Here is a 23,788-nt window from a genome sequence, read left to right on the forward strand (position 1 = left end):
TGCTAATGTCTATTATTACGATTTTGTGGTTTTTTTAGGGGGTATGAGCGAGGGAAGCCCTATATCCTTCATTGGATTAGACACATATAGTGAATAGTGCAAGAGTTTGTCAAGCTCACTATTTTGGAATTTACCCTGCATATGTAATGTCATGTTTTTAAGACCTCAGCTATGTAGGGATATTGGCCTCCTCTAGGGACATATGGGATGAAGGTCTCTAGTGAAATCTACTAAAAGCCCATGTTAGAATAGTGATCATGAGCTAACACTACAGTAATAGCTGCAGTCTATCTACAGTGACCTATGTTCATGCTACCACAAGTTGTTACAGAATTGCCAGCTGGAATTTAAAATCAGAGACTCGGTTTTTGGTTGTTTTTCCCTTAAACATTTCTCGATTTGCATAACATAGTGTTTGGCACATAGTAGGCCCTTAGTTTTGGTTGTAAAGTATGGTTTGTGTTGGATGAATATGATCACAAAGTTTGAAGATCCATACATAAGTGCTGGAAGGTAAGGAAAGATAAGAATAAACATTTTTCCCCTGAGAAAATCATGTGTTATGTAATAATTTTAGAGTGATGAAGACATAGATATTTTTATAATTTTAAAATATGCCATCCTGCCAGAGTATGAGAAGATTGACAGAACCAGTTTGCTTGCTCTCTATTTATAGAACTTGGCCACGTCTAATTCAGAGAAGCTAGAGATTCAGGGAAGCTAGACTTAGATGGTTGAGTAATATGGGATGTGGTTCAAGGACCATAGAGCATGTCAGGCCATTCCTGCAAACTATTTCTAACACGTGAAATGTGATATATGGCTAATTTCCTGGTCCCACTGTGGAGAGGTCGGGATCAACAATTTTTGCCATGGCTTGTCAGATTCCTTTAACCTTGGGCCAGTCTCTTAACAATGGCCATTGAGAGAACGTGTGGAATGCTCCTTGCCTTGCCTTGGCCTGCCATGGAAAAACAGTCTTAGAAGAATCACTGTCTAAGGGTAAGATGAGAGCTCTGTAAACTATTCTGAGCTTCAGCGTTTGCTGATGCAAAGCTAAATTTAGCAAACGTGTCCAGTGTGGTCAGAGGTTCTGATTCATTAGGGATTCTGATTCATAGAACGTTCTGATTGATGGAGACAAGAGTTTCAGTGAATATTCTAATGCATTAGACTTGCTCTTCACTTTCCCTACTGCCCCTGTTAATTTTACAATAGACAGTTTAGCTACAGCATTATGTCATTAAGTACCAAATCTTATTAGAGGACTATAGGTGAAGAAAGTGTAAAAAGTCTGGTCACGCGTACTGAACCCAGTACGGTGTTAGTACAAGGTTAGTTTGAAAACAACCCCCTATTAACTTTCCCATAATTTGTGTGTCTCATGAAAGTAGACTGCTGACTGGGCAGGGCATAATTCTAGTATTTTCAATTCCACTCAGGGTTTAGTGATCCATCCTGGCACCTTTGGCATGTAAACTCTTAGAGAAAACGTCTTAGAAATCCTCTAAATTTCGGCTGGGCGCAGTGGCTCATGCCTGTAATCCCAGCACTTTGGGAGGCCGAGGCAGGCGGATCATGAGGTCAGGAGATCAAGACCATCCTGGCTAACACGGTGACACTCCGTCTCCACTAAAAATACAAAAAATTAGCTGGGCGTGGTGGCAGGCACCTGTGGTCCCAGCTACTTGGGAGGCTGAGGCAGGAGAATCTCTTTAACCTGGAACGCGGAGCTTGCAATGAGCCGAGATCGTGCCACTGCACTCCAGCCTGGGCGACAGAGTGAGAATCCGTCTCAAAAGGAAAAAGAGAAATCCTCTAAATTTCGTACTTTGGCATTACATATGCCTGTTGTTAACATCACAAAGCTTGCTCTTAACGTAGGTCTCTTTATTCAGAATTAAGTTCTAGCATAGTAAGTATCTTGCTGTATTCTAAGTTGTTCCTCTGGTTTGCAGAAAAATGAACAAAAAAGGTAACAGCAATAGCGTATTCCCACTCTTAGGAATTTACAGTTCTACTTTGTTTCCTTTTGAAAAACATTGTGATTCAAAACCTGGCCCTAATGGTTATTACTGCATCTTTGGAACACAGGCCTGGGGGTAAAAAGAAAAAAAAAAAAAAAACACTTTTAAAACCCCTTTCTGTGTATCCGTTGTTAGGCCCAAACACTTCCTCCGCACAGCTCCAGATCTGGGAGGCATCACCAGGCACCCAAAGCTGCTTGCTCATGCCCAGTTTACTGACTAGGAAGCCTCTTGGGTTCTAATGAAGGAGGTGTCCAATCATTGCCCCTGCCCTTGCTATTATCAACTAGGTGGCTTTAATGCTATTACACAAAAATGTGGACTAAGGCCTAGGGTAGGAACTTTATGGAAACAGCAGCATAGTTTAGGAGAGAAAAGGTTCTTTTAATCTGAATTCCAAGGACATGGCCTGCAACAATCATGTTTCCCCAGGAAATTCTCAGGAAGTCATTAATGGTGAAGTCAGAGAGCCTTAAATTTGTTCCTTCTACCCTGGTGAGAGCAGAAACAAGAACTCAGGGTCCAGCCAACACTGACTGTGAACGTCGTTGGTGCCAGAATCTGAGCAAGGTGTGGCAGAGGATACAGACTTGAGTCAGGATGTAGTTTCTCCTTTCCATGAGCTCAGAGTCCAACTCAGGTGGAAGCAGGGGGCAAACCAGACAAGGTCACAAAAGACAATGCCAAGACAGCATGTGAAGAGTGCTGTGACTAGCCCTCATGCCTGTGGGAAGGAGAGAACACAGTGGGTTGGGGAGAACAGGAAGTGCATCTTAGAGCAGTGGTTCTCAGAAGTGAGCCCATGCCACAGCCACCTGGAAGGCCCCACTACAGAGCTGCCGATTCAGGAGGCCTGGCGTGGGGCCTGAGAATTGGCATCTTTAACATCCCGGGTGATACCGATGCTGCTGGTTCAGTCCTGGGACCCACTTTGAGAACCACTGACTTAGGGGAAGTAACGCTGCTTGAGTTGAGCTAGAAGGATAAGGGATTGGGGCAGATAGGTGAGTGGAGGCAGCAGAGTTGTTGGAGTTATGGCTTGAACAAAGGTACGGAAAGAAGAGTGAAGGAATGTGCTGGGAAAATGCAAGGAGTCCACATAGAGAAATGGTGGCAGATGAGGATGGCGTGATGCTGGAGGGGACTTGGTAGAGTCTGTGCCTACTCTGTGGGTAAGTGAGGAGCCAAAGGTTTTGAGCAGAAAAGGCATCTAACCATAATTACATTCCAGGAAAATGTGGCAGCAGTATTAGCAGTATCTGTCTAACCAATTAGCTGTGAGAAAGAGTCTGAGGCTGAGGATGGACCCAAACCAGTGATGAGTTTGCCATGGATAGAGAAATAGAGAAGGGGGGAATTTTGCCATATATTTGCTATCCCTGGACTACAGGGACACAGATTAGGAGAATTTTGGAATAGCTGTGATAGCAGGTAAGCAGGAACTGTATTCCTTCAGTCATATATAAGGAATTGCTGTTAAGCACTGTGGAAATGTATATAAAATACATTGCTAAGATAGAATCTACTAGATATGGACACTGAGTCATTTACTCGGCAAAAGTATGTGGTGGCCAGAAAAGAAGCCAGGGATAAGAGAATAAAATGTAAACCCTGCTCTCAATGAACTCACAGCCTAGAGGGGGACTGTGGCAAGAGAGATAGATGTTCATGAGAGGCTTCCTGGAGATGTCTGAATGGAGGCACAAAGCATTCGTAAAAGTTAGCCAGGCGAAGTGGTGGTGTGCTGGGGAGCCGGGGGTGGGCGGGGGAGGAGAAGCTGATGTTCTAAGCACAAGCAGCCATGAAGACAAGGATGATCCATGAGGGCTGCGAATTGCCGGGCTGTAGAGGATAAGGCAGGGAGTGGTGAAAGCTAGGTAAGGGCAAATGCGGGCCAAGTGCTCCAGGGCAAAGACCTTAGAATGTGTGCAGTGGACTAGGGGAAGCATCTATGGTCAGATTGGTTACTGGGGGCAGTATAAAGGGTGCCTTTATAGGAAAGCCATCTGGAGTCTAGGAGACCCACTAGGACACTGGTGCAGTTCTCCAGGCACTAGAGGTGTGTTTAGGGTGGTGTGAGTGGGACTAGAGCAGACAGACTGGAGAAGCGGGACTGTGTGGAGGTGGGGAGCAGAGGACTGGTGGACCGCTGTGGTTTCTGTGGATGTAGGTTGGGTCAATGGTCATGTCTAAAACAGGGCTGAAGGCCAGAGGAGAGGGATAGTTTTAAGAGACACTATGAATTCTATTTGATTGTGAGTTTGAGGTACTTGTGGCCCCTCCATGTGCCAGCAGTCAGCTGGACATGAGTCTGAAGCTTGGGATTACAGTCTGGGCTGTAAGTACTGATTTGGGGGTCATTAGCGTTTGTGTGGCTTGAAATCATAAGGGTAGATGAGATCACTTAGGGAGGAGTCAGCAGAACAGTGGTCTGGGAATACCAACAAGGAAGCAGGCAGAAGAGGTGTAGGCCCAAGAAAAAGAGCAGACTGTACGAGAGGGCCAAGGAGAACCGGGAAGTTCAGGGAGTAGGGCCTTTCCAAAAGGGAGATGGTCACAGCGGAGAGGTGATGGGGAGCAAGGGAAAGACATTCCTCAAGCTGCTCCGGGCTTGGAAAATGGGAGGGAAGAGGCTACTGATAAAAACTGGGGAAGCAGAAAAGGGAGCTGGCTCAAGTGAGGTGGGAAGATGATTCACTTTGGGGGCGCTGTGTTTTGGATCACGTCTAACAAATAGCTGGAATTTAAAGTCATGCATCTCAAGGAACAGGCTGGTTAAAAGGACTGGTTTGGGTCAGTGTTGAGGACTATAGGCTACATAAACCCTTGAGGAAAGCTGTTAAGGGGGTAGGAAGGTGGAAGAACCAACCAAATCATCATAAAGGCAGGAATTTCATGCAGTTCTCAGAGGCCAAATCTATGGGCCCTTACAGTGCAACCTGCCTCCTCCTGTTAAGGGAGGTGTTTGGATGCTGGGGAGGTCCTTAGGAGGACTGCTGCAGATGGGGTCACACCAGAGGATTATTCCAACCCATTTCATCCTTCTCCCCCAAATGCTGCTTATTCAGACTCTTAAAAACCAAAAGGCGTTTTACTTTTTTTTTTTTGCAGACAGTGTCTCACTCTTGCCCAGGCTGGAATGCAGTGGTGTGATTTCAGTTCACTGCAACCTACACCTCCTGGGTTCAAGTGATTCTGCCATCTCAGCCTCCCAAGTAGCTGGGACTACAGGCGTGCACCACTACAGCTGGCTGATTTTTGTATTTTTTGGTAAAGACGGGGTTCTGCCATGTTGGCCAGGCTGGTCTCGAACTCCTGACCTCAAGTGGTCTGCCTGTCTCTGCCTCCCAAAGTGCTGGAATTACAGGCATTAAGCCACCATGCCTGGCCAACATTTTACATTTTAATCAATGTTTTTCTTTATCCACATCTTCTGGGGTCGGTGTAAGATCTAGCCAAGGAAACAACTTTGAAGTCCCTTTCTCCTTGGGCGTTTTGAATTCAAAATGAATTTTCACAGGTGCTAACAGTCATCTGAGCTGGAAGATGTGGAAACCAAGTTACTTGTGACGCTAAAGTTACCTCCATGCCTGTGGGAAGACAAATCTGGTGGCATTTAAGACACTGTGACAATACAGAGGAATCAGGCCAGGAGGGACTAGCAGAGGCAAGAGGTGGCTTGAGGTTGGGTTGGTGGCGTTCAGTCATTTGCCAAAGGCCTTGGGGTACAGAGGAAGTAAAATACAAAATGGCACTGCAGAGATAGATGGGACACATATGGTGTTTAGGCTTGGGCAACAGCGAGATACACCCATTGAGAAACTTGACCTTTGTGCAGATGGCCCAGGGGCTCCTGCTGGCACTGCATGTTGCCCTTGGTGAGTGAATGAGAGCAGCTGGATATTACATGAGGACCATGGCAGAATGTGGCCTGGCACATCATTGGTCAAGGTGTATCTGGGCTTACAGACATTTTCCTCTGATCCTCCTGAGCCCTGAAGTCCCTGGGACCCCTCGGGACTCCCCTTTAAATCTTCTCTCCACCCACAGACAACAGCAAGAATCAGACTGAGCTCCTGGCACAGGAGCTTTTCCATGAAAAGTTTATTAGAAGGGCACTTACAAGAGGAAGAGAGGGAACGAGAGGACACAAATCTTTAACAATAGGGGTACAATGCTTAAACAGGTGCTCTGCTTTTAAGATATAAAAGTTAGAAAAATCTAAAACACTATAAATACATACATGCTTTTTACAAAGTTATTAAAAGGTCAGGCTGGCTGAATAGTGAAGGTAATCAACATAGTCAATGTTCTATTCCCCATCCCTCAACGCACACCAAAGTAAGGGTCCAGAACAGCCGAGTTGCAACAGCAGCAGTGAAGGTGGGTGAAGGCTTCTTGGATAGACGGCTCCATCTCTCTGTCATGCTTTCACCCCTAGCAAGGGAGTGTGGAAGGGCCCAGATTTGACTCAGAGCTGCCTGCTTTTACACGCGGCCACTTGTTTAGCCAGCCTGGTTTGGTGTTTCTGGATGCTGAGCCAAAAAGCCACTACACCCTCCACCAACATTCAGAACTGGCTGTGCCCCAACTCTTCCAGCCACTGTCCTTGGGAGGAGAGACCTTTCCAACTTTCTTTAAAAAATTAAATAGTTATCTGTCTGAATGGTTTTAAGAAATTATTACATAAATACAAAAACACCAGAATACTAGAGTATACATTACTTCTGCATTAAAAAAAAAAAAAATCCATTACAGAATCACTGAGAATTTCTCAATCCAGTTTACATGAGGCAAGTTTCTTTTCTATGATAGCTGTGTTTTTGAAAAGTTGCCTGTTTAGCCCATCATCTCCCCACCAACGCCTCCCCATGAGAGATGCTTCATCATCATTTTGGATCCATGTCCCCTTGCGTACGTTTTTCTGCTTTCCCTACCCACTTGAGAAGCTGCTGATGCTCCTTAAACCGTGATGGAAATACATTGTGAAGACTGTTACCTGAAAGGGGCCTACAAGGAAACATTTTTGCCACATAAAGACAGTACAGCTTTGCTGTGTTGAGGTTTGGTTCTGGTAAAATGGGGACACATATGTTTTGGGGGAACTCCCAACTCTAGCCAAGTCACACAGTAAGAAACAGCGTCCAGGGCTAAACGTGTGCCCTCTCTTGCTGCTGGTATCCCCCTTGGTGAACAGTCCTACAAGCAGCCTGCAGATTCTTCTCCCTACGTCTCCTGTGAGGACGAAGGAGTGGTTGTGTAACCTGAGCTCTGGCCCTGTGGAGACCCTCATGAGGCCTGAGGCTAAGAATGAAACATCTTTGCTGCTTCCCCAGATGACTCACATGCGTGCATGCCATGCACACACTACTTCCAACCTTTCTGTAGTCTTCAGTAAAAGCATTTAGCCTGGAGTATGTCCAAACTCCAGGAAGCCAAGGGGAGATGGAGAAAAATAAAAATAAGCACACGATAATGTGCTTTAGCTCACTTCAGTATATGAACAATGGTTTAAAAAAAAAATCACCATGGTCAATTAAAAAAAAAACAACACCACCACAGGCAACACAAGGACAATGGAGACGTCTGCCAGCAGCCTTGCCCTCGTGTGCTCTTCCTAAGAGTCAAAGTCCCTGCTCCTGACTCTAGGCTGGTCTCAAAATGTCAGGTCTACAGCCTGCCAGGAAGGTGGCCAACTGAGATGATGTTCCAGCACAGGCCTGTAATCCAAACCGGCTGGGGTAGCTACCTACGTATGCGCTGGAAGGATCTAAGTTACTAAATTGGGAAGAAGCAAGGTGGGGAGGGGAGAGAGGAAAGGGAATAAAAGTTGGCTCCTTGGAAGGTGCTGAAGACAAGGATCTATGTCCCAGTGCTAGCTACACTTGGGTCAGTCTCAGCACAAGCTGCAAGGTGAAGATATCATGGCGGGGAGCCCAGCGCAGGGGCAACACACACGGTCGTGCTGCCTAGATGAACGCCACTGAAAACTGCTATCCAGTCACCAGCACTCCTCTAGAACTGCCCTGGTTTCCTCTTGCCCCTTTCAACTGTCCTTTAAAAAAGTGTTTTAATATACACATGCCATTCATACCACAGGATTTTAAAACTAAGAAAACTAGCTTGTGGCTTCAAGGAAGGAGACTAATGTTACATATGCCCAAAGCACCTATGTAGCGCTCTAAGGTGGGAAAGGACCATTTCCTAACCTCTTAGGTATGATCAAATTGATTTTCAGTATGCCACAGGTGGGTTTGCCTACCATCCCACACATCCTCCTCTCATGGTCTAGTCTATGAAGAGAAAGGGCCAAGGAAGTAGCCTTCAGGTCTGAGCAATGAGGGTTCTAAGACTCTATCCAAAAGCAGCCAAATGTGTCATTTCATCACATTCAAAGTTCATAACCTGCCAAAGTGTAGGCTTCTTCCCCCCCTTCACCTGGAATAAGACAGGACTTCCACAGATCACTGGATCACCAGACTCAGGCTGTGCCCGCAGCTAGTTCCCAAGCCCCCAGAGGGCTGTGTGCCACAGGAAGCCCTCATACGACCATGCAGCAGGTGGAGAATGCAGGCCCTCGGAAACTGCTGCCCGTGGCTTTTAGGAGAGGAACCATGACTGCTCTAGCAGAAGCCAAAATGGAGTATTTGTGTCCTGGGTCTCAGAGCTGCCTGGGAACATGAACACATGTACAGGAGGTTCAGGGGGCTTCCTGTGTAAGCAACAGGCCACAGATGATTTCACACCAGGCACATACTTCAGACTCACAGTATTTGGCCCTCAGAGGAAGTGAGGGGTTTTGTGTTGTCTCTGGGTTCTGAGTCAATACTCCTTCGAGAAGACTCACACAAGTCTGTGAAGGTGCTCCTTCCATCTCTTCCTGTGTCCTCAGGAGGCTTGGGGAGCAGCTGTCCTACCTGGAAACCTCATGGCTAGAGTTTCAGAGGCACAGGACCCTGCAGGTGAGGCATCAGGAAACCTCTCCATCTCCCGCCAACATCAGAAATCTCATCACATTTGAGGTGTATAACCTGCCAAAAGTGTATACACTTTCTTCCCTTCACCTGGAATAAAACAGGACTTCCATAGGAAGTCCCTTGATTTTTAATCCATGCAAAAACGTGGGATAGGTCATTTTATACAAAAACAGCAGCAAAGAATAAAGTACCAATTGAAGGTGGCAGTTCTGTCTACTGTGTTCTGCAAAAGGCTGGGAAAAGAAGAGGGCTCTTTTTTCTTTTTTCCAGTCGAAATAATTGAGGCTAGTTTTCTCCCTAATTGCTGCTGGGAGCAGTACTTATTACACAATACAACTGCTATAGTTGTCACTGATGATCCTCTACCGGGAGCTGGATCATCTTATATCCCAGGGGGAAGATGACAGACCTCTTTGTACCAAGCCTGCAATCTGCAAAGGTGTAAAAATATTTTAGTAGCCCTTTTCATTTGCCTATGTTGGCCTGAGATGTTTTCCCTTCTGGTGAATTTGCTTCTGTAAATTTCAGCTTGCAGAAGTGCTGGCAGGTGTCTCTTCAACAAAACCTGGAAAAGCTTCACCTTAGGAGAGAGAAGGGAGAGAAGCAGTTGCTGGGTCTCACTCAGGTTTCCCAGTCAATGTGCCAGCCCAGGATTTTTAAAGAAGATATATAAACCAAACATTTAAAAGAGCATATGATAAAGTTGATTTAATGAATGCAACTGACTACATAAACCAATATAGCCGTATGCATCAGAATCTGGAGCGAGCTCTTACAGATGACTGGAGACGCACCCAGTGCGGTGCTGCCTGAGACCAAACGCCATCCCACGACAGGGGCCTCCTGCTCCATGAGAACACTTACCATCATTCGAATCTCTTTGAGATTAATGTGATAATAGACACTATACACTGCATACGCACTGGGACTCAGCAGATCCTTCCAACTTTTCAAAGTGAAAAAGGACAAACGCATGTGAGTTTTTAAAGAGGTGGTGCTCATCCATTTTTCCCACTGTCCTCTGTGTGCAGGTTCTGCTGAACACGCGCCTTCCAATCAGTATGTTCTGAGAGGGGAGGGAGACAGACAAACTCCCTCCCTCCCCACCCCGCGTCCATCCAGCTCACGAGGGGCAGGGTCTGCTGGAGTGGCGGGGCTGGGCTGGGAATGTTCATTGGAAGAGGCACCGTCACAAGCATCAGAGAGCTGGGCCTCCGTGAGGTCTGCATGGCCCCTGTGGGCTCTTCCTACCTAGAACGCTCTTCCAAGGTGAACTCCACACTGCAGTCCTAGACAGAGGGGCGTTTCTGGTTGGACTGTGACATCCCAGAAAGCTGTCACTCAAAAAAGGAGCCTGGGGGGAGGGGGCCGGTGGTGTAATACTACCTGTTCTGCTCACGTAAGCCAGCAGAGCAGACGCCATTTCCTGCCCTTCAAAGTGGGGCCAAAGGGTAAATGTGTTTGGCAGACACAGCTGTTCATAACATCCACCTCTGGGTTTGCTCGTGTGTTTCCGAAATCAGGTGGGTGCACCCCTTCAGTGGAGGGAGAAAGATTTCTTCTTCCTTGACAACAATGAGTTGAGCAGAGTTCCAATTTTCTCCACCTCCTGCATGGCCATTTCCCCCAAGCCCGCCCTCCCCTACCATACTTAATGTCTCTAAGACACACTGGAACAGCGGATGCTTGGGGAGCCCATCTGGGTGAGGACCTTGTCAAGCCACTGCAAAGGCCCATTCAGGTGCAGCTCGATCCAGCAAGGGGTACTGGTCACAGTCTGTCTCCTGTAAGAAATAGGGAAAGGGGTGGGGTGGGGGACTTAAAAACATCTCCAGGGGGCTACACAAGTCAGAAAACTTTTTCTGCTTTGGTGACACTCATCTTCCCAAAGCCAGAGAGATAGACTACCTTGTTAGACGCTGTCCTAGAAGCGGTACCAATAACTTGCTGAAACTACCAGGCCAAACTCCTCACCCAGGGAGGACTTTGGGTAAATTAAGTTCTCTCGAGGGGGAAGGAAGTCAACTTTAAAGAGTTAAACATGTAAAGTCAACGGCAAAGAGTTAAATACGCAAAGTCAATTGCAGGGTACCCAGAGGCCCACCAGTTACTGTAACAGGCCCCCTAATAGAAGAGACCATCATCCTGAGCAAAGGGCTTCCTGGCTCCCATCTGTACCACATGGGCACGTGCCGCTCCCCTATCTCCAAATCCGGGCCCAGCCCCAGCAGGCCACGATGACGTGTGTCTGTCTGATTGAGGGGTGTTTTTTACAAAGCGCCAACAGTGTCCGCATGCCTTCGGTTCCCAATGTGCTGATATAATTCTCATCTACGGCCTTATTTTGGAAAATCTTACAAGCAGAGCAAGCCATGGAACAATTACTGGAAAAAACCAAGGCACACCACACGTTTCTTTTCCCCAAAGCACTTTGTCTAAATGCAGGCTGGTTGATGACGCAGCTTGCAGGCAGGCTCCCAAAGGCCTCCACTGAGCAAAGGCTATCTGCTGAGGCTGGAGTCGCTGGTGCCAGCTGGAGGTGAGAGGTGTGGGCCCTGGGCCCTGCTTTCAGCCACCGCACAGAGAGAAGAGCTGAAACCTTACTCTCCTTGGCCCAAGAGGCAGGAGGACGACAAGGCTGTTCTGGGAAGGGGCCGCGCCCGCTCGTCAGGCTGCTGTGCAGTACTGCCAGGCAGCGGTGACGCGGTGGGCCGCAGAGGACTGGGTGTGCTGGCAGGACATCCCGCACGGTGATACAGTGTCCCCAGGGAAAGGCTCTGCCACCAAAGAGCCTCTTCCTAGCACTTGGAGCGGGAGAGCTGCAATGCCACACCAGGAACAGGGCTGCTGTCTTGAGGGCACCGCCCTCCTTGCTTGGCCTCTACTTTGCTTGTGTAGCAGGGAGGTTCAGAAATGGGCCTGCAGACAAACGCTGGGGTGTCTGCATGAGCGAGGGTACTTGAATGTGGCCCTCTCGACTACAATCTGGTATAAGAAGAGCAAATGGACATCCCCTTGCTCTTCTCCACTGCAGTCCATCTTTAAATATTTCCCTTCTCCACTAAAAAAAAGATTAATTTTCTAACCTTTCACTCCTGTTCTCTAAATCATCTAAGCCAGGGCTAAAAGATTGCTTAAAACATTTCCCTGGCTGGACCTTTGGGCTTGGGCTGATCTCTTTAGGCCGTAACATAGGTAAGTTCTTTTGAGGTCTGACCACTTTGATTGCTTCACTGGTCACTCCTGAATTTCAGAGACACCCCAGAGACCAAGGGGCTATGTTCCCTGACACCCTGGGGCAGACACAGAAGAACAGCAGCTAAAATACGGTAAGTGGAAGAGGAGGATTTTACAGGACGAAATCCTCTAATGAGAATCTGACTTTCCATAAGTCATGCTCATCTGGATTTCATTACAAACGGTGGCTCAAGGCCAATATTGAAATGGGTTTGGCCTGGGTGCAGCATGACTGCAAAACAAAACGGATTCCAAACATCTGGAAAAATGAAGAGAAGGGGAGAGTAGCTTGCAAGGCACTGGCTCTAGCTGACGTGTGGGCACCCCTGCATCTGCCGCAGGAGCTGGCGGCTGGCAGTGGGGAGTGTGGAGCAGAAGGCGGGGCACACAGCCCTGCCTCTCAGCAAACTTTTGTCGGTGAGTGGAAAGAAAAGGGACTGGATTCTCTAAACCCAAAGCAGGATGGATTGAACCAAGCAGACCAGGTAGACCTGACTACATCAGGGCCATGTTTAAACCAGTATCTAGGGCTGGGTACGGTGGTTCATGCCTGTCATCCCAGCACTTTGGGAGGCCGAGGCAGGCACGTCACCCGAGCTGAGGAGTTCTAGACCACCCTGGGCAACATGGTGGTCTCTACTAAAATACAAAAAATTAGCCGGGCGTGGTAGCATGAGCCCGTAGTCCCAGCTACTTGGGAGGCTGAGGCATGTCCCAGAGGCAGAGATTGCAGTGAGCCGAGATGGCGCCACTGTACCTCAGCTTGGGTGACAGAGTGAGACTCCATCTCAAAAAAAAAAAAATAAAGAAAAGAAACCAGTATCTAGGACTCTAAAAAATCATTTCTCAGCGAGAAAATTTTGTTCCTTTATAACTACCCAAATCTCCTCCTCCCTTCCCTGACCCCTAGTTTTAATATCCTGGGCTCCTCAGCATCACCAGGGGTCCCTGAGTCAGAAATGGAGCAACAGAGGAGGAAAGAACAACGAGTTGAAGACCTAACTTCCTGAAGAGGGTCATCCTAAAGCCATGTGCCTAAAATGAAGAGTAAGGAAGAAGCCGAGAGGGCAGAGTTCTAGACACAGCTCTTCTACCCGTGTGACCGCAGGCAAGTCACTCTTCCTCCCTGGGCCTCAGTTCTCTTATCCGGATGATGCCGGCAGCCCCACCTAGGGCTGGGATGAGGATAAGATGGAGCGTGTGTTTACAGTGCCTGCAGCTGTTCGGTGCCAGCAAACATCAGTCTGCAATTTCCTCATCATTGCTGCTGGCCCAGCCCCTCCTGCCTGCAGGCCCTGGGCTCTCTCTGATCTTTGGTCTCTCTGCTCTTGACGCCAGGGATGGCCTAGCTCATCTCTGAGGAGCCCTGCCTGCTCTGCTGTCCAGAGTCACCTGGAGTTGGGTCCCCTGATGTAGACAGCACCCGTAACCGACCTGTACTCCGCTCCCCAGCCTTTGACGAAGCTCATGCGGATGGTACACATTCGGGTCAACTGGTAGACAGCCTCAAAGCCCTGGTTGACAGACTGGGCCAGGAGGGCAGCAAACTCCTGGTTGTTGAAGATCTTCAGGTTGCATCCTGGCAAAAACACAGAAACAGGGCTGTGGGGATGGAAGTGGCCAGGTCTGTTGCTCCCCTCCTGGATAAAGCAAGTCCTGGACCCCCTAGACCAGCCTCATTGATACAGCTCCAGGGACCCACAGTGTGTGATGCATTTGCCACACACTCCACGCTCAGTACCATGCAAAGGGAAGGCCAACTCAGTCCCTCCCCTTGAACCCACCTCCTCACTGGGAGGTGCCGCTGACATACCTGCAAGGGGAGATGGAGGCTGGCCCACAAGCTCAGACTCCCAGAGCAGGGAGAAGTCTGCAAAGTGGGCTTCCGAGAATAGGGAGATGGTGTGGAGAGGGGGGCCTTGCCCTGGGCAAAGGGGCCAGGGGACAGAGAGGTACGGGACCTGGACCAGGTTGCCCATGCTGTGTGGGGTCTGGTCGCCCACCTAGGAACAGGAGCTCTGGCTGTTCCACAGCAGGCAGTACCAGCAGAGACGGGCTGGCCGAAAGGCTACTGGGCCTGCCGTCCCCACAGGAAGCTCGGCAGAGGGCCCAGGGCACCCTCCACCTGGGCTCCTCTGATGAATACACCTGGTGCTGGGGCTAGGAGGGAAGGAGAGATCTGGGCCACATTTTGGCCTCTGGGCACCAGGCGGGGTGGAGGTGACATTCACAGCTAAGTGAAGGTGTGCACCTAATTCTCCAGACAGTAAAACTAAAGACAGTCACAAATAAAGTTTAAAATAAAACGTTGTTTGAAGTCTTACTGCCTGAGTGCCAGGAATGTGTCAACCAGAAAAATAAAGACAAAAGCACATGCCGGAAATAGCCAAAAGGTGAGCTGGGGTGACGCTTATGAATGAGCCAACTGCAGGCTCCTGTTCTTGCTGTGTGACTCTGAGCTGGTGGCTTTCACCTGGAGACCCTGTGTCTCTGTATAATGAGGGGCTGGCCTCAGAGGTCCTTCCAGCTCTGACATTCTATGAGCTGACAAACACCACCAGAGCCAACTCAGCCCTCACCCAAAAGATGGGGGTAGAGCCGGGGAATGGAGGAGGCAGAAGGCCAAGAGCGTCACTGAGCTTCCTCTTCTCATTCTCTCCAAGGACAAGGGTGGTGGAACAGGGCTGAACCTGGGCCCTGGCCCCCAGCAGAGCCAAGAAGCAAAAGAGCACCAGACTTGAGAGTCCATCAGCCCTAGGCCCCATCCTGGCTTGGCCACTTACTAGCTGTGTGTCCTTGGGCAGATGGCTGAAACTCTCTGAACTTGTCTCTCAAAGCGTCTCCTTACTTATAGAGCCAGAGAATAACTAGAGAGGACTAAATGAGGTCAAAGAAAGGAAGGTACTCTGTAAATGCAACCACAAAATGCTCTGGAGACCTGGTGCGCTATTACCATTTCAGACTTGCTGCATTCTAAAGTTTCCCCTGCCCGTGGTCCACCACTTCTCCACTACCATCTGCTACTCAGTGGGCAGGAAAGGGCATGCCACACACGTGTCACAGGCAATGGCCTGGCCAGGTTACCTGCTCCACTAGCTTGTCACAGGCCACATTCCGCGGGCTGCCTGCACAGTGGCTGCAGGTCGTGTGAAAAGTGGGCTTTGGCTGGGGCTTTCTGCCTTGATTTCCTGAGGAAAGAGGCCTTAGATGGGATCAGCCACCTGCCTGATCTTGCTGTCCAGGCAAACCACTCTCGGGGGTGCAGCCTGGCACCTCTTCTTGGGGTACAGGTGGCATTTTCAGACTCACTCAGAAAACCCTCAGCAGTTCCCTAGAGTCAAACTCTGGTGTCATTCCACGGCCTCATGCTGTTGTGCTTTTGAAACATATCCCCTGACCGTCTCATACGTGGCCCTCCTCCAGCCAGAGAGCTACCCATCCATGTCCTGCCCCCCATCACCTCAGGGCCTTTGCCTGGGCCGTTCCCCCTGTCTAGAATGCCCTCCCTGTGCCTAGTGCCTACCTATCCTTCAGGATCCGGATGCTTCTCCTCCATGAAGACTTCCCTGATCCATCCCAACAGCTAAATGGGCCTTCTCTCTACCTGGGCTGCTGGCTTGGTGCTTGGCACCCCTCCCTTATATTGAACTCATCCGTGTCTTTGTCTTCTGTGCTCTGCAGGTTTGTAAGGTCTTCGGGAGCAGAGCAGGGCCCCATCTACTTCTTCATCCCCTACAGCACCTGGCACGGAGCCCTGCATGCTGTTAGTGCAATGAATGAGTGAAGAAAGGAAGCCATATTGCCTGAGCATCTACACACAGGGCAACGGGCAGGTACCCACGGTTAAAGGCAGACCCATCAGATGCTACGTCTGCTCCCTGGAGGTTCAGGGAAAGCACAGTTAAGATTGGTGGGCATAGAGAAAACCCAATCGAATCACCTCCAGAGTGACAACGCAATCACCAGTGAGCAGAAAAGGTGAGAAAGGTGGACTCTCTCCAGCATCCCAGGCATGCACTCTGAGAGGGAGCTCAAGGCAGGGGTGCCTGTGTGGCTGGCTTACCTGGTGGGATCTTGCAGACGGTGGCCGGGTGCCAGCCATAGCGCTGGTTACAGTTGGGAGACTGGACAAAAATAGCGCTGTCACTGAGGCACTCTGCGAAGACCTCCCCTCCGATGTAGTAGAGCCGCACGCCTCTTCCTACAGAGAGTCAGGTTAGACTGGACGGGGTGCCTTTGCTCATACACAATGGCCCTGAGGCTTGCAAAGGATGCAGAGCTGCAGGGCTGCTCCCAGTGACTGACAGCTTCCCCAGGCAAACGGGCTCCAAAGCCCAAGCCCCAAGTAGGAGAAATGGGCAATGCTGGATTCCTAAAGCCAAGGGAGGCAAATGACAAGAGATGGGCACACAGGATAGGTCTCAGTGACAGCCTTTGCCACTGAGTAGGCATGAGCCTCAGTCAAGTTATTCACCCTCTGAGCCTTCGTCTGTCTCTACGATAGGGATGGGGGCTGGGCGCAGTGGCTCACACCTGTAATTCCAGAGCTTTAGGAGGGCAAGGTGGGAGGATCACTTAAGGCCAGGAGCTCAAGGCCAGCCTGGGCAATGTAATGAGACTTCATCTCTACAAAAATATTTTTTAAAAATTAGCTGGGCATAGTGGCATATCCCTGTAGTGCTAGCTGCTTGGGAGGCTGAGGTGGGCGAACTGCTTGAGCCCAAGGGTTCAAGACTGCAGCGAGCTCCCATCATGCCACTGCACTCCAGCCTGGGAGACAGAGTGAGACCCTAACTCAAAAAAAAAAAAAAAAAAAGAAAATGCGAATGATAACGCCTACCCTTGCAGGATTACTGTGAGACACAGAGTAAGCGCCTGTAAGTGTCAGCTTTTCTTGCTGCTACTGCTACTACTACCCCACTACTATTTGGTCTCTTCACACTCCAAGATTCAGAGATTCATTGAGTAAACCTGCAGGGCTCCTTCTGGCGCAGCAGACACCCCGAGGAGCCCTTTATTGCAGGGATGGCTTAATGCTACCCCATATTTTTTTCTTCTCTCAATGCATTTTTCTAAAACATTCCAGAGGTTTATATCATTTACTTTTCTTTCATCTCTTAAATCCACTCCAGATGGACAGAAATTATTTTTAAATTGGCTCTGCAACTCGAACAGTTACGTAAACTCTGACAATGAGCTCTTTGCTCGGCCAGGGGATGGTTCCTTCTCCCGCCTGGGAAAGTCTCTGTTCCATTACCGGGGAAGAAGCTCAGAGGTCAGAACATGGAGCCAGATGTTACAGGCCCAGCATCAGGTGGGATGAACACCAGGTGAACGACCCATGCATCATTGGATGTCCCCTGTCCTGCCTCCTATTCCCACTACTGTCCCCTTCCTCCAACCACTCCCCATTTTTCCTGGCGTTAGCTCTGCAGGGTGCTGGTTAGCTCAGAGTCCACAGGAGGGATGACTTCCTGGCTGTCCACAACTGTATTATGTCAGTAAGAGCAGGAGGCAGAGGTGGGGATGCGAAGACCCAGACCAAAAATGTTTGTTCCATTTCAGTAACAAAAAAATAGGCCGGGCATGGTGGCTTCCACCTGTAATCCCACTACTTTGGGAGGCTGAGGCAGGCAGATCACCTGAGGTCAGGAGTTCGAGACTAGCCTGGCCAACATGGTGAATCCCCATCTCTATTAAAAATACACAAAATTGGCCGGGTGAGGTGGCACGTGCCTGTAATCCCAGCAACTCAGGAGGCTGAGGCAGGAGAATCACTTGGACCTGGGAGGTGGAGGTTGCAGTGAACCGAGATCATGCCATCACACTCCAGCCTGGGAGTCAAGAGTGAGACTTGGTCTCCCCTCACAAAAAAAAAAAACCCATATATATATATGTGTGTGTGTGTGTGTGTGTGTGTGTGTGTGTGTGTGTAAAAAATATTTTTTTTTTTAAATAAAATATAGAAAAATGCCAGTTGCAGTGGTGTATGCCTATTGTCCCAGCTAATCAGGAGGCTGAGATGGGGGGATGGCTTGAGCCCAGGAGTTTGAGACTGGGCCTGGGCAACATAGCAAGACCTTATCTGTAAATCAATCATCAATCCAACAGTGGTATGCCACCCAGAATAAGTATCTTTTTTGAAGTAAAAGACAAAAAGCAAAATGGGAAGAACGGGTCTGGTTCTGACAGACAGTGGGGGCTGTCTGTCACCGACAATGAGGTCTCTGAGAGCCATTCCCTACCCTTCCCCACCCCCTAGACGTCGGGTCCCTTTCCCAGAAAATGAGAGCACAGACCTAGGCCTGTGGCCTCCAAACTTTTCTTCTCTTCACTACAGAATCAATCCTCTCTTCAAATGAAGTCTTCTGTGAGAGCCCGAGATATAAAGCAAGCGAATGCAGAGGTGCCCTGGTTCACGTGGGGCCAGGCTTCCCTTTGCTAACCTGCCTAGCTCCTGAATTTGCCCCAGGAACCCTTCGCCAACCCTTGGGGCTCCAGGACGAGGTCTGAGAAAACCTCACTCTGCCGTCTCTCCACAGCCCTTCTAAGTTCCGATAGTTGTGTTCTGGATGGTAAAATCCTCTAAGCATGATAACTTCATAAGCAAACCCAGTGATACGTAACACAGCTTCATCTTCCTTAAACTCACAAAGTCATCTTTTACTTATGTTCTGCGGGCTAGAAGGCAGAAGGTTCACAGTAGTGGTGTTTGGATAGTGGACAATTCTTTTCTACCTTTTCTAAATTGTCTAGAATAATGATACATGAAAATAAGAAAAGATCACTCTTCCAACAACGACTGCCTACTTATCAACCTATCCGTCTGCACTTTCAAACTCTTTTTATTAAGAGGATTTCAGCCGGGCTCGGTGGCTCATGCCTCTAATCCTAGCACTTTGGGAAGCCGAGGCAGGTGGATCACCTGAGGTCAAGAGTTCGAGACCAGCCTGGCCAACCAACATGGAGAAACCCTGTCTCTACTAAAAATATAAATATTAGCCGGGCGTGGTGGCTGGGTGCCTGTAATCCCAGCTACTTGAGAGGCTGAGGCAGGAGAATCGCTTGAACCCGGGAGGCAGAGGTTGCACTGAGCTGAGATTGTGCCATTGCACTCCAGCCTGGATAAGAGTGAAACTCTGTCTCAAAAAAAAAAAAAAAAAAAAGATTTCATATGTTGCCTTTCTCATAGACGTTCCCTTGTTGATCCCTTAAGTATTTTCCTCTGTGGCTTCTAGATTTTCTGAGATTGTATCTTTGAGTGGGAATGATTAAGTGGCCTGAACACTACCTGTCTGGCCCCTAAACAGGGCAATAGAGAATGTGGGGGCCTTGCTGGGCGGTGAGTCTTCCCCCACGCCCAGCAGGAGGCAGAGCACAGCTAAGGATGGAGGCAAGGTTCCCTGCAGAGGCTGTGTGTTCGGGCCTGGGGCTGGGGCGGGACAGAGTGGCAGGGGCAGGGTGGGGAGCGGGGAATGGAGCCACCCCATACCGATGTGTCTCCGCGTCAGCTCCACTGCTGCATTCCTGTTGACATTGGAGAGCAGCCCTAGGCAGAAGCGCTCCGAATTGGAGGGGTCGGTGAAGCCGTCCACAGTCATGGATGGCTGTGAGGCGTGGAATGTCTCCCCGACGCGCTGGTTCAGCTCGTAGTAGGAGATGGAGCACCAGAAGGCCGGCTCGCAGTAGGTAACTGGCTGCAGGTCTGTGGACACAAGGCAGGCTACTGGGTCAGTGGGTGCCCCAAGCCCCATGCTCCCTCGATGGGGTCCCATGGATGCTCTGGAAAACCATTTCCCCACATTTCAGAGGGATTAATAATCTCCCCACCCGGTGCCTTTTATCGCATAAAACTGGCAGCACCCACCAGAAGAAGATGCTCAGGTGTCCAGAGGAGATTCCATCAGCCTTGCCACACTGTGTGTGTAAAGGGCCATTGATTTCTTTTTTTTTTTTTTTTTTTTAGCTCATAGAGGCCCTGCCCCGCCTGCTTGACTGGATGGAAGGAGTCTTCAAGCAAGGGTTAGGCCAAACCTGAAGAGGACCAGGGGCCACCCAGTACCTGGATGAACCTGGGACAGCCACGGTCGCGTGCCCACTGTGCGGCAGTCCACACCTCCTGCACAGTCACCTCTCAGCCTCTCTTGCAAGGTTCCTAGAGTAACCACCATTAATCCCTGCCCCTAAAAGGGCTTTCAGGTTTTGGCTCTGCACCGCCTTGGGGCAAACTCCCAGCCTGTGGAGCAGCAGCTTCCAAGCCTGCAGCAGCCGAGTGGGTTCCCAACAGCGCCCCATGTCAGCGCAGTGGACACACCAGGATCGTCCGCAGACTGAGCCTGGAGCCCTGCCTCTTATCACAGAAACCATTTTCCACACTTATCTACATGCCGGCTGCTGGGGTGGCTAGGACACAAACCCATCTGAAAGAAAATCTGGATTTGTCCCAGTTGTCTGTGTAGTCTCCATATGGGGCTCCTCAAAGCAAAACTGCCATCCTGCGAGGGGCTGGTTCTCTTTCTCAGAAGAGTAAATGGCAGCTTCTCCTTACACTGGAAATGGATCCCAGCCTTCCATTTCCTGGGGCCTCCTCGCCCTCCTCTTGCCCCAGCCCAGTGGCCCTGGCGCTGTGCCCTCCTACTGCACGCCTCTGCAGCATCTCCAGGTCCATCCTCTCAGCCCTTGGCCGGGCCCTCGGAATTCCCACTCACACCGATGCCACAGCCTCTGGACCAGGACTGCCCTGCGCCCTGGGCCAACCACTTCCAATTGCTTCTCTGTGCTGCACTGACTGCTGGGCACGAGCCCTTAGCCTACCACGCTCTGCTTGATGCCTACCTGAATCCCATCCATCTGCTGCAGAATCAGGGAGTCCCCTGCTCATTCTCACTCTTCCATCTCAAAGCTTCAGCCTGGCTCTGAAGTCCCTCTGGCTCTTAAATATACCTGGAGCCACACAGTCACTAAGGGTGTGCCTCTATGTGAGCATCCTGACTGTCCAACTCGACCATGACGTCCCAGGGCCCAGGCTGACATCTCTCCTCCCTCACTTTAATCCTCAGTGCAGGGCTCTGTTGAGAGGGTAACAGGAGAGGCTCCCCGTGCCCACGTCGCCCTGGCCTGAGAACCCTGCTCAATGGATACCAGGCAACGTCTAGGAGGGGGAACCCACCGGGGGGACCCCCGCTCATTAGACCTTCTGAAGGTGTGTAAAGCCCAAGAGAGAAAAGTCAGAAGCTGTTCTGCCCACAGGAAGGGGTCTGGTTGCCTGCAGGACAAAGTGTCCCTGATCCCCTTATGGGGTCTAGGTACATGATGCCTTCTAAAAGCAAGGAGAATGCTACCACGAACAGAGAAGGAGCAGGCCATTAACACCCCTGCACTCCACACACACCCAGTAAGTGTCAGCTGGAGGGTTAGGACACCCTAGGTCAGGTTTTTCAACTTCAGCACTACTGACATTTGGGGCCAGATAATTCTTTGCTGGGTGGGTGGGTGGGAGGGAGCATCTGTAGATTGTAGGATGTTTACCAGCATCCTGACCCCTGCCCACTAGGTGCTAGTAGTATACATCCATACCACCCTCTCAAGTTGTGGCAATAAAAGAAGGCTGTGGATATTGCCAGATGTCTTCTAGAGGGCAAAACGGCGCTAGATATTTAACTGGATCATGGGACACGAGCTATAAAGCCATCCTCCAGACAGACTGGAGGTCAATCTTGGCTCAGGCACAGACTAGACGTGCAACTGCGAGCAAACCAGCTACACTCTCTGGGCCTCATCCTCTTTACTCTCGGCGCTGTTTCTAGACAGACAGAGATAACTCATGTGAAGTGCAGGGTGCGCATGAAGCACTCAGCACATGGTGTTAACACAATGATAAAAACTGGATTCTATGAACTTGAAAACAGCCTGGTCCTATCTTGATCACCATCAAGATGGAGACAAAGCATTCTTATCCTTTTCCTCTCTTCCTGGGGTGGAGCAAAGGAAGATAAGGATGAAGACATCAAAAGTACTTAATGGGGAAGGGAGGAAGGACAGGGCCAGGAGCAGCTGTGGCTTGTGCCCTGGCCCCTGAGGTGAGGCTGAGCCACGTCAGCCACATCTGGCTCTGGCTTTGCTTGATGCTTCAACATTCCAATGAGATAAGCTATATTCTAAACAATGTGGTCAGTAAAATGTGAGCTATGTTGCTTTGGAAACGTAAAAAAAAAAAAAAATCCAAGTGCAACCCAAGCATTCAGAGTGGTCAGGCAACGTATCAATGCTGCTGGTCACCACTGCCCAAGTGCAGGCTCTGCTGATCCTGCTGTGTGATCTTGGGGACGTGACCTCCTTCTGTAACCTCAGTTTTCCAGTCCGTACAATGACTCTGGTGCATTAGAAGACAATAACGCTGACCACCTAGGTCATTCTCCGGCACAGGTCAGCTTGAACGTATAGCTTTGGCTGGCTCTGACTTACTCACCAGTGTGTAGAACAGAACAGAGTCCGCACCCCAAAATCATAAAGCCCTGCCCAGCATTCTCTGGGTTTACTCCAGGCAGAAGAGAAAGAGCTAGGCTCCCAGGAACAGCAACCCAGCCCACCATTCAAAAAAAGAAAAAGCTGGCAGGCCACCCATTGCATCGCATGGCGCTGGAACCATGCTCTGGGGAAGGGTGGGCTTCAAGGACCCTCAGCATCAAAGACGGGCTTCGGGTCATAGGCTGAGAGGCCCTCCCAAGCAGATCTGAGCCCTTATCCAAACAGCCCTGCAACTCACAGACACACACTGGACAGTGTTGTGGAAAACCCCGGACACTAGGAACTTGACACATCATTAGGAAGACGCTTGTTTGAGGGAGCAGTGAAATCAGGCCAGTGGCAAAGTCTGCAGGCTGCCATTTCAGAGAGCGCTGTTTGGAGAAGCTGCCCTGTGTTCAGAAGCGGGACTGAGCCGGAGCAGCACCCCAGCCATGCACTTTCTATTCTCTGCAAACAACTAAAAGCCAGACGTGCTTTCCTTCCTTTCCAGGTCCCTCCTGCCCACTACACCTCAGCTGCTTCCTCCCGGAACTTGTGCAAGAAGAGTGGCAGACCAGAAAGTATGGTCACCACCTCTGGGTTCTGCCTTCAATGGCACATTTTTCTTTAAAAAACAGACAAACAAACAAAAAACAGACCAGATGCAGTGGCTCATGCCTGTAATCCCAGCACTTTGGGAGGCCAAGGCAGGCATATCCCTTGAGGTCAGGAGTTCGAGACCAGCCTGGCCAACATGGGGAAACCCCATCTCTACGAAAGATACAAAAATTAGCCGGGTGTGGTAGTGGGCACCTGTAATCCCAACTACTCTGGAGGCTGAGGCAGGAGAATCACTTGAACCTGGGAGACAGCGGTTGCAATGAGCCAAGATCACGCCACTGCACTCCAGCCTGGAGGACAGAGCAAGACTCTAACACACACACACACACCCCAAAACACTAAATATGCCCTCATTTCTTTCCCAAAGGACTTATCCTTACCTATCAGAGAAACAAAAAGGACTCTGGAAAGAGGAAGGCT

The 23,788-nt window shown here is 49.7% G+C and overlaps 1 protein-coding gene across 4 annotated transcripts in view; it reads right to left on the bottom strand.

The window, feature by feature from the left end:
* Window positions 1–6,090: 6,090 nt before the first annotated feature.
* The window catches only part of SMAD3 (SMAD family member 3), a 132,323-nt gene continuing 114,625 nt past the window's right edge, over window positions 6,091–23,788 (bottom strand). For all 4 annotated transcript variants that reach the window (XM_033189656.1, XM_033189658.1, XM_033189659.1 and 1 more), the window contains 4 exons: window positions 19,734–19,946; window positions 16,305–16,442; window positions 13,676–13,820; window positions 6,091–10,788 (listed from right to left, as the gene is read on the bottom strand). In XM_033189656.1, coding sequence (XP_033045547.1) covers window positions 10,665–10,788; window positions 13,676–13,820; window positions 16,305–16,442; window positions 19,734–19,946 — 620 coding nt within the window. In that variant the 3' untranslated portion in view covers window positions 6,091–10,664. The remainder of the gene's footprint in view (window positions 10,789–13,675; window positions 13,821–16,304; window positions 16,443–19,733; window positions 19,947–23,788) is intronic.

The sequence above is a fragment of the Trachypithecus francoisi genome, unplaced genomic scaffold (genome assembly GCF_009764315.1).
Source record: "Trachypithecus francoisi isolate TF-2019V2 unplaced genomic scaffold, Tfra_2.0 Lachesis_group3, whole genome shotgun sequence".
Lineage (NCBI taxonomy): Eukaryota > Metazoa > Chordata > Mammalia > Primates > Cercopithecidae > Trachypithecus > Trachypithecus francoisi.